This window comes from Lolium rigidum, chromosome 7 (assembly GCF_022539505.1).
Source record: "Lolium rigidum isolate FL_2022 chromosome 7, APGP_CSIRO_Lrig_0.1, whole genome shotgun sequence".
Lineage (NCBI taxonomy): Eukaryota > Viridiplantae > Streptophyta > Magnoliopsida > Poales > Poaceae > Lolium > Lolium rigidum.
Genome location: NC_061514.1, coordinates 127,804,934 through 127,815,467, shown reverse-complemented (window position 1 = coordinate 127,815,467; position 10,534 = coordinate 127,804,934). Strand labels below are relative to the sequence as shown.

The 10,534-nt window shown below is 43.7% G+C and overlaps 1 protein-coding gene across 1 annotated transcript; it reads right to left on the bottom strand.

The window, feature by feature from the left end:
* Positions 1-283: 283 nt before the first annotated feature.
* LOC124674631 (uncharacterized protein C57A10.07-like) lies at positions 284-9,058 on the bottom strand. The gene is made up of 4 exons (XM_047210674.1): positions 8,983-9,058; positions 1,869-2,532; positions 1,155-1,279; positions 284-1,011 (listed from the first exon to the last, which is right to left on the bottom strand). The coding sequence occupies exons 2-4, from the start codon at positions 2,446-2,448 to the stop codon at positions 691-693; spliced, it is 1,026 nt and encodes a 341-aa protein (XP_047066630.1). The 5' UTR covers positions 2,449-2,532; positions 8,983-9,058; the 3' UTR covers positions 284-690.
* Between the last annotated feature and the right edge of the window lie 1,476 nt (positions 9,059-10,534).

Sequence of the window (10,534 nt, the reverse complement as noted above, 5' to 3'; positions counted from 1 at the left end):
TAGTCTCAACTTGATCAATGAAGATACCAAAATGGCAGCACACATTCAAAAGGGTATTATTGGAAAGGAAGAACGAAACAATTGTTACAATATAAATCGCGTATTCTTACCTCCAAAGAAAACGAATTGTAGAGGTCGCTACATCTATGCCATCTCACTCCATTAATTATATGCAAGCTTCACTCTCGCTTGTACACACTAGCAAACTGTTACAAAACTTACAATAAAAAAATAAAATCGCACGGGCAAGAAAATAACCAAGAGAATTTGTAGATCCTGCCTCAAAAATCAAAAACCCTCATTTAGACTTGGAAGAATACCAGGATATCATATTCATACATGTCCATGAGATTTCCAGTTTACCATGGATGCAGTTCAAGCTGCAATTACAATCTCTAAATTCATTGCTTCTACTGCTAGTTGTACAGAGCATGTGTACGAACAAATTCACAGTTTTCAGTGGAGACCTCATAGAAGTAAAAGAAGAAAAAAAACTATATATACTGAACATGTGATCTGATTCCATTCCGAAAACAATCTAACTAGTGTAGCTTAGATCTTCTTCTCCCTCGCACATAAGAAAGGAATTTGGAATATCTATTATGTCAGCTTAGAATCTGGGGCAAAACAAGAATGCTTGGATTTTACAGTGAGGGTAGAAGTTTGATCCAAACATTGTGTCCTTCTCCGCTAGTTAGTCCAAGGAAGGTTCCCAGTGTATGGCACCATACCACAATAGGAGAACAAACCCTTCAATTCAGGGCAGCCATTGGGGTATGGAATGGTACGGTGAAATGGGTCTCTCTTGAGCTTCTTTACACGAAGAGAACCAAGGCATCCATATGGATCTTCTTGGAACTGAGACCTGACAGAGGCTTCACCTTTCAAAGCTGCCTCCTTTGCTGCAGGTGTAGCTGGGGTGCCTGAGAAGAAGAACCTTCCTTCTGGGAATCCAAGTGCAGATCGATGCAATTGTGCGAACCTTTCTTCTTTAAAGTCATAGCTTACGACCTAAGCAATAAAATGTTCAGAGTTACGGATCAACAAGCAATCAGAAGTTTAAGAGTTTATTGGAAGTCCAGAAAAAGGCATTATCAACAAGATATATGTGAAAAAAGGTTTCAGCATTAAGTCTCAACAAGAAAAATACTCACAGTTATATTTTGTGGATATGTTCCAGTGAGTTCTCTGAAACGGCAAACGCTAAATAGGAGATTTTCAAAACTATCTCGTGCATGCTCCTCGGTGAGTGCCCGGCTCCTTACACTATCATCATTTCCTGTGCAGGTACATACAAAGAGTGACAAGGTTTTTTACAGATTGTTGCCAGAACAAGTAACAAACTCAAAATGGGTGCATGAACAAAGGTGATAATACACTGAGATGAGAAAGTAAACACTCTAAAGTTTAGCAAGCATTGACCTCTTTGATCCTCCATTCTGACTATCCATGTTTCATAGATGGATTTATGAGCTGAACTATTATTTCGACACAACCAGAGAACTCATCAGGGCATGTACAGAATATGAAACAGCTTCCTATTGATGAGGTTTTCTACATCCATTTTATCTACTTACATCCACACAACTACTAATTCTTATATCATGAAGATGGGTCAACATATATATTCAGAACCTAAAACAAGCATGATGTTTGTTTTGCATTTTATAAGAGATACTGAGTGCGTAGTGGTCATAACTCAGAAGAAATTGCACATAACATACAGGCATTGCAGGTTTAAGTTCAGGATAGATATGATTAATAGCTGCCAAAAACACTAGTCAGCAACACATTATAAAATCCTATTGTGCCAATAATAATGCTACTAAAGAACACGAGGAAGTATGTTGAAGTAACCTGAAACTCACCATACCAGCCTTTCGATTCTGCAATAGCCCAGTAACTCTGCGCCTCGCTCCTCGGCCCTGCATCTTTCCTCGTCTCCCCGCCGCTAAACAGCAGGAGCGCGTCCTGATCCCGCGCCGCGATCTCCACGCCCTCCTTGATATGCTCCAAGAACGTGGCTGCCTGGCCGGGGTGCCTCTGGTACGGCTCCAAGAACCAGGAATCCTCGCGGTCCAGCTTCCCGCAGCTGGCGCTGGTGTAAACCGAATGGCCGGCCACCATGACGAGGTTGCGGAGGGCCGGAAATGGGTAGGCCCCGACCTCACCGCCGCCGGCCCGCATCGTCCTGAACCGGGTCTCGTACACGGACAGGAGGATGAGGACGCTGAGGCCGAAGGAGAGCAGGATGAGGGCGACCGCGACGGGGTGCGCCTCGTAGAAGTAGCGGATCTTCATGAGCGCGGAGCTTAGGGGCGCGGGGGCGTCGAGATGCGAGTTCTTGGGCTTGCGGGGCTTGCGGGGGATCCCGGACTCGAGATCGTAGTCGGCTCTAGGGTAGCGGAAGGACTTGGGGCTCCCCGGACCGAATCCCTGGCTGCTCATCGAGCTCCCAAGAACCCCGCCTCGGGGCAGATCTAGGTGGTGATGGACCGTAGGACACAAGTTTCAGCCGCATTCAGAGCATCACAGCAGGAGTAAATTACATATACATACCACTTTTGGGGCAACGGTTGCGAGTAGGTACCAACACTGGTAATTTTTTCAAGTAAGTGCAACTTCTGGGGCAGTTCGTAACAGATTGAGCAACTCTGGCGTTAAACGAGAATTAAGCCGGCGGTCCCACATGTCATAGCAAACGTCCGTGTGCGTGGCCGTTAGGGCAAGAGCAGATAAGAGGCTCGGTCGACCGAGTGCGACTCGACCGGCTTGACGCGCTCGTGCCACCTCTCTCTCTCTTCTCGCTCCGGTCGAACGCCGCCGCGCCGCCAGGACGAACGCCGCCGCGCCTCGCCGTCGCAATGCCGTCGTGGAATGACGGAGAGAGCAGCGAGGACAGCCTGCTGTCCGATTTCGACTATGGCCACGGCCTCAGCCCTCGCAAGCCGGTAAGATTTTGCCTCCCTGTTCACTGATAAGGGTTAGGGTTTCTACGATTTGGGATTTATCGATTGAATCAAAGACCAGTCGATTGAAGCTTAGATCTTGCCTGCCTGTTCCTTCTCTTAGATACCAGAAACAATTCTGGACACCGAGTTCACCGGGTACGACGATTGCGATTTGAGGTGCAACCATGATATGCCAATGTACAGGTTGGTTTGCTTCGAAGGAGAGAACACGGGCAGGAGATTTCTGGCTTGTGGATGCAAGGTTGGGAACTGTAATGCCTTTTTTATATAGCCATTGATATATAGAGAATATAGTATGCCCATTGCAATTTCTTATGTCTATGTAGCACAATATAGTATGACCAGAGAATATAGTACTATAACCAGAGAATGTAGCACAATATAGTAGCATAATTTCATATGACCAATGCTTAGTTTGTTATGACCAGATTTGTAAGCAATTTAATATAATGGACATAGCTACGCCTATTTAGGATAACAAGATGGATATAGCTACTGCCTTTTTAGTATTTACATGCAATTTTGTTGATGGATATAGCTACCGCCTTCATATAATTTAGTATAATTGTTGATGGATTTTGATTGATATTATAGGATGAGGAAATGTGTGACAAGGTTGAGTGGGTAGATGGGCCATGGCCACCTCCACTCGCAGAGGAGTTTGGTCAAGCTTTGGGCCATGCATGATGAAGAGAGGGACAGTAGGATACATGGTAATGTGGAGTATGCCACTAGGAATTACCAACCGACATTACGAGAAAAAGAGTTGGAGAAGAAGAATATGGAGTTGCACAAGCAAGTGGGCAATGCTCGGAGTATGTGTCGGAGATAACTTCTCATGACCTTGAGCTTGAAGTGGCAAAGAGAGAGAAGGCAGAGCAAGAAGTGATATCATTGAGGGAAGAAAAGAAGAGGTCGGAGCATGAGTCGGCAAAGAGGCCCAAGACGGATGATGAATGCTCAACTTTGAAGGAGGAAAAGAAGAGGCTAGAGTACTATGTTGCAGAACTCCTGAAGCAATCCCATGCTCTGAAGGATAAGATGAAGAAGATAGCTGAGATTTGTGGAGAATGAGTTGTTTGCATGTAATAATTTACTACTTTGTGCCTTGGTGAAGTATGTTAGCATGTAATGGAAGTACTATGTAGTGCTGAATTATGTACTAGATGGAACTAGTTTGATGTTATCATGTAATGGAAGTACTGGCACTTTGTTTTACTATTGCTGTGAGCTCTGAATTATTCTTGGCTTAACTGAATTTGCCTGTCTTTGAATTGTTCTGTGCAACTATTGAATTGTTGTCTGGAACATGTTGTCGCCGGCGGCGCCGCCCATTTATGGTCGCCGGAGTTAGAATCGGCACGGCGGCGCCGCCCATTTATGGTCGCCGGAGTTTGTAAGAACTGGAGCACCATTTCTGTACTGCAAATGTAGCAAGAACTGGAGCACCATAATTCATGAAATATAGCAAGTAATTCATGACCTGGAGCACCATTTCTGTACTGCAAATGTAGCAAGAACTGGAGCACCATAATTCATGAAATATAGCAAGTAATTCATGACTCGGAGCACCATAATTCATGAAATAGGCATCATTCATGAAATATAGCAAGTAATTCATGACCTGGAGCACCATAATTCATGAAATAGGCATCATTCATCACATATAGCAAGTAATTCATGAACTGACAAAGCATAAGTCATCAAAGCAAGAACTGGAGCTCCATTTCTATACTGCCAAGGCACAATTGATCACAAATTAACTAGTAATTCATGAAAACATCAAATGGAGCACCATTTGTGTACTGGGAAGTCATAATTCAGTACAATATAACAAGTCATCAAATGGAGCACCATGCATATGCACCATAAGTCATCAGTACAACCAAAATAAGCAGTAGTACAACACAGTTCATTCAGCACTCAGTAAGAAGGGCCAGCATCTTGATCTCGGGCCAGCATCTTGATCTTGGTCAACATAACCACAGTTCATATAAGCCCATGTCCTTGTCCTTTTGTACGCTGGATAGCCGGATTCGTATTCGATTCCGTCGATGGTGTAGTAGATCTTGGTGGAGCAAATGCAGCTCTTGCTTGGTGGTCTTGCTTGGTGGGGCAGTGCTACAAGCTGTAGAAGCAGAAGTAGCAACATGACGACGACGAGCAGCAGCACTTCCTCCACCTGCAGCACTTGCTGTAGGAGCAGCAGCAGCACTTGCTGTAGGAGCAGCAGCAGCACTTGGTCCAGGTGCAGCAGCAGCACTTGGTCCAGGAGATGCAGCAGCACTTGCTCCAGGAGCAGCAAGCGATAGCGATTGGTCCAGGAGCAGCAGACACTTGCTCCGAGAGCAGCAGCATCACTTGGTCCAGCACCACTATTGGCCTACAAGTTGCAAGTCATAGTTAGGAAAGCAAGTTCATAGGTAAAAAAACAAATAACTAGCAGAGTTGGGCTACAATTTACTAACCACATGTTTATTCTTTCTAACAAGTAGATCGAGGCCTCAACGGCGTAGTGCAACCGTGGTGTACTTGTGGCCCTGCAATTTGCGGTTTGAGCAGGTTATTGTCCCCATCCTAGAAGTATCTTTAGCTTTGGGCTTCTCAAACTTTCCCTTTCTCCTCTTCTCTGCCTTTCTCCCTCTAGTGATCTTGAAATCGGGAGGGACGATGTCCGGAGAATCAGTCTTTGGCCAGTCATGCTGCCCAGGCACAGGGAAAATCATAGGCTTGAATGCTTCAATGTACATGGGTTTCATGAAGAATTTGCTCACATAGTCCTCTGGTTTTTGCTTGGCCTTGATTATAGCACTACAAGCATGATTACAAGGGAGCCCTGTGACATCCCATCTCCTGCATCCACATGTTCTAGCTGCCAAATCAACAGCATGTATCTGATCACCTTTTCCATTAGTCACTTCCCACAGATCAGTCCCTGAAATTCTTGGTGTGCAAGGCCTGGAGTACTTCTTGGCTAGCTCTAGCTGCTCCATGAAATGTGGTGTGATCATCCACCTAGCAGTTTCTCCACCAACCCTCTTCTCATGATTCCTAACCATTAACTTGTTCTTTATACCAACAAGCATTGTTCTTATCGGCTTCTTCCTAACATCCAAGATATATCTGTTAAACACCTCACTCAGGTTGTTAACAACTAGGTCAGTCTTGCAGTTGGTGTCGAATGCATGTCGTGCCCATGTGTGGGGTGGGATCTGACTCAGCCATTTCCAAGCCTCTTCACTCTCCACTTTTAAAGTCTCCATTGCAGCCTCAAACCGATCCTTATGGTATGCATAGCTGGCTCTATCCATGCATTTCTTCGGATCTTCCCCCCGAATCCAGCCGTTTGAAAGTTTGCATAAATGTGTCTTAGACAATATCTTTGGTGAGCGAAGGGAACACTTGGGTCACTGCTTTGAGAAGCCCCTGTCCATTTATATAACAATTTGCAGTTTCAGTAACACTACCATGACATATGAGGTAAGACTAGCATATGAGGTAAGACAAATAGGACTAACCTTTTGCCTATCAGACATAATTGTGTAAGGACCAAATTCTCCTTGTTCTCCTCCCAAAGCATATTTCAGCTGAGTCAGAAACCAACACCAATTGGATGTGTCCTCTTTTGGGACGATCGCGAAGGCAATAGGGAACATGTTGTTATTTCCATCTCGGCTGGTTGCAGCTAGTATTTGGGCACCGATGCAGAGTTTGATAAAGCAACCATCCAATCCTCGCATTACAAACAATTGTTCACATCATCCTATGAACAAATGCAATAGTATAGCAAATTAGCAATACAAGAACAGTGAGAAGAGCAAATGCGGTACCTATGAATGGCCTGCACCCTTTTAGGAATCCTTCTTTGGTTCCATTTAAGCAGAAGAAAAGACCATGGAATGTTGGACCTGGATGTGGATTCTCCATAGAAGGTGGAGGGATAACTCGTTTGCACAATCACCCGACTACCTGGATTTGTATCGATCACTGCTTGTGCCCAATCTCTCGGTCCGAAGTATTGCTCTCGTGATCACCTAGGACAGACATCGAGCGCATGATTTTTAGCCCCGTATGCCATCATCTTCGAACGTCGACACCATAGTGCAACTTTGCTTTATCAATCAATGTCCGAATGCCCGTATTAGGATCAGATCCGAACAAACTCTCATACCTTCGGCAAGCCATTTTGCACTAACCCTAGAACTATCTGTTGTCGTCTCACATGTATGCTCAAGATTCATCTTCCTAATGACAAAGGTCTTCTCTCCTTTTATCTCTGATGCAGTAATGTAGAAACGACATGATGGCTTATTTTTGCAATCAGCAATTACTCTAACATCAGAGTTTCGATGATAGTTGAAATTCCTACTTTGTGCTATATGCAAGTTGACCAATGCATCTCTGAATTGCTCCACATTTGTAAAACACATGTGCTCTGCTAGTTGCTCATGTGCTTGCAGCCTTCTCTCATCATACCATACCCTAGGTGGCCTTTTCTTTGCTCTACTCTTTCTTCCTTTAGGTAGAATCATCGACAATGGCTCAAACCCATCATCATCATCTTCGAGCGAGAAAACCGGGACATTTGTCCTCATCATCGAATGGTATGAAGTCTCGCACATGTTCGACGACAACACTTGAATGTGACCTTTCGAGTGGGGCCTTTTCTCTTCACGAGTAGCTTCATTTTCTTCAACGGCACCTCGGTACATGGTTCAGCACCTGCTTCTTCTTCACTTACAAACAAATCTTCAATATCTCGTATCACCTTGGCGAGTGTGACATTGGATCCTCTTTTTGCTTTCTCATCTCCTCCAATATCTCATCGGCTTCAGCCTTTTCCTTCATCCCGATTTCAACTCGAATCAGCTAAGTCTCCCATGTCAAATGCTGCATCATGTGTGCCCACATCCGCATCCTCATCACTAGCCGACAGCTCAACATCTTCATCGACGTCGTAGAACCGAGCTTGATTGTGTGAACCCCTGCCCAACAGGATTATTACTACCAACTTGGCTATTAAACAATTGACCATCTTCATCCACGGCATACACAGGTGGCTCACCGAAATCCAACACAATTGGAGATGAATAAGTAATAATGCTAGAGCAATTATCCCCGATGTGCTTGCCTTGTTTCGTTTTTTTTAATTTCTTATCAACACCATGTACTCCCCTCTTAGCAAGTCAAGTTTAACACCTTTGTTGAATCAAAATGCAGTAGCAGCTCATATATTTTAGCATTGTTCTCAACCAATTCCATTTCACTTTGAATTCTACAAGTACATAGAATCCCCAAATCCATAGCCACGGGGCTCAAGCATTGAAACTAGTTTCATGTAAGTCAGGTCATCACGGCAAATTTGGTTCTCTAGCATATCCTGACCATCCTCAAATTGTATCCTCACATCCCAAACTTCACTGTCTAGGCTACAAAGCAAATAGAAATGTCCAAATGAGTAAAATTGGACCTAAGGGCTTGAGAGGAAGATACATAACAGCGGCTAGATGGAGTAGAGCAACTTACCCATCTCCTCCATCGGCGTGGCTGCTTGTCCTGGTCGAGCTCGCCGCCGGGTCGTCCTCCCACATCTGGGCAAGGAAATGCTCCGACGCAACGTGCGCCGGCGGCCACAGGTCATCCAACCCGTCGTCATACACTCCGCCTTGTCCGCCAGCACCGCCGCCAGCACCGCCGCCTCCGCCGGCCAGCCGCCGCCGCTGCCGCCGCCATCGCCCTCCTCCATCGGTCGAAAAAGAAAAGGGGGAAATAACGGAGATGGAGCCGAATCGTGGTAACGGCCACAGATGGAGCTGAATCGTGCCCTAACGGACGTTTGCTATGACATGTGGGACCGCCGGCTTAATTCTCGTTTAACGCCAGAGTTGCTCAATCTGTTACGAACTGCCCCAGAAGTTGCACTTACTTGAAAAAATTACCAGTGTTGGTACCTACTCGCAACCGCTGCCCCAAAAGTGGTATGTATATGTAATTTACTCTCACAGCAGCGACGGAGAAGAAAACTGGAAAAGTCTAGCTGAGGAAGAGATAGTTGGTGGTTAGATGGATACCGGTCGACTGATTCAAGATAAATTGTTATTCGTCTGATGCTTGTTAGGTCTTACTATTTGGTACTAGAATGTTTGCGGGGATTAGAGAGTATTGGGTGAAATTCCTATGGTTATTCAATTTCCGCCAAACTCTCATCTCCAATCCACTAGGTAGGAATAGAGTATTGAAAATTGAAAAAGTACACTAAGATTTAGAAAAAAGTGAGGATAAACAAGGATTAAACTCGCTCAATACTCTAACATCAAACATGCATTTAAAATAAATGGAGATTTAGAGTTTTCTACGAATAATCCCCACTAATACTCTAGCGCCAAACGAGGTCTAAGTTAGTAAGGCATTGTCCCTGATACAAAACACGGTTCTTTCTAGCATTTATGCCAGTTAAATAATTTAAAGCTTAATTGCCTATAACAAATGATTTTTTTATAGAAGAAATTTTTCTGAACTGATAAGTTAGCATCAGGTTGTCGCAATTCATAGAAGCTTACACCTAGACTCTACAAGTGGCTAAAATAGTTGTGGATCCATCCTTAAACTACGTTGTCATCCATGTGAGACAAAATAGCTCCACTACTAGCTCGAAACATGTAAAAACCTCCGTAAATAGATCTCTAGTCTCGGTGTGATGAAAAGACAACCATAAACAAACATAAATGAAGCAAATAGGAAAACTTGTAAATGATTTGCGAAGAATTAGAATTCTTACCATTAAATATTAGACCATTTGTGTATAGCCAATACGATTAAATAATGGTAATTGCTTCCTCCCTGATGATAATTCTTAACGTGTGATCTATTCCATGTAATTAGTTGTCATATGTTTGCAACATATGATAGGTAGTATAAGTTAATAGCCACTAATCATAATTTAGAAGGTGCGAACTTGCACTAGAAAAAGGTGCTAAATTATCGTATTATGGTGACAAGACTGGCACCGTAAGTTTGGCACGAATTTTAATTTTAGACATACTTTTATTTTCTAATTTTTTTTATTGTCGACTGGCACTTCTAATAGATGGACGCTTTATGCACATAATTCAAACAAAAAAATACCATTTCTCTGCAGATTCCAACAACAAAAATTAGTCCCTTGCAACAACTGAATAATTGTCCACCGTTCAGGGAGAAAGTTTCATGTGAAAAGTGCATGAAGCCACATGTGCGATTTTGCTAATTAATAATAATTTTAATGGACTAATGTATGCAATGAGTTTTACTTGTAGGACTTGTCTATAGCCAATCCTTGAAGCATGTGTTGGCTTTAAGGCGGAAAGAAGAAGAAAGTGAAGATCAATTGTTGACCGAGGGGTTATTCAATGAGTAATCCGAAGTTTGGTCATGAGAAAAGTTGAGCATATAGCAAGTATGCCTTTGGAGGTGGAGGTGGAGGAGGAGGAGGAGGAGGAGAAGAAGAAGAAGATTGATAGAGTTCTCATGTGAATCTTCAAGACTTTTAGGTCTTTTTGTACTACTATTGAGGATTTTTAATA

Bases quoted from the DNA above. Each gene is read 5' to 3' on its own strand.
- LOC124674631 (XM_047210674.1), bottom strand. From the start codon at position 2,448: ATGAGCAGCCAGGGATTCGGTCCGGGGAGCCCCAAGTCCTTCCGCTAC. The intron at 1,280-1,868 runs GTGAGTTTCAGG...GTACCTGCACAG, and splicing joins AGAATCGAAAGGCTGGTATG to GAAATGATGATAGTGTAAGG. The intron at 1,012-1,154 runs GTGAGTATTTTT...TTTATTGCTTAG, and splicing joins CATATCCACAAAATATAACT to GTCGTAAGCTATGACTTTAA.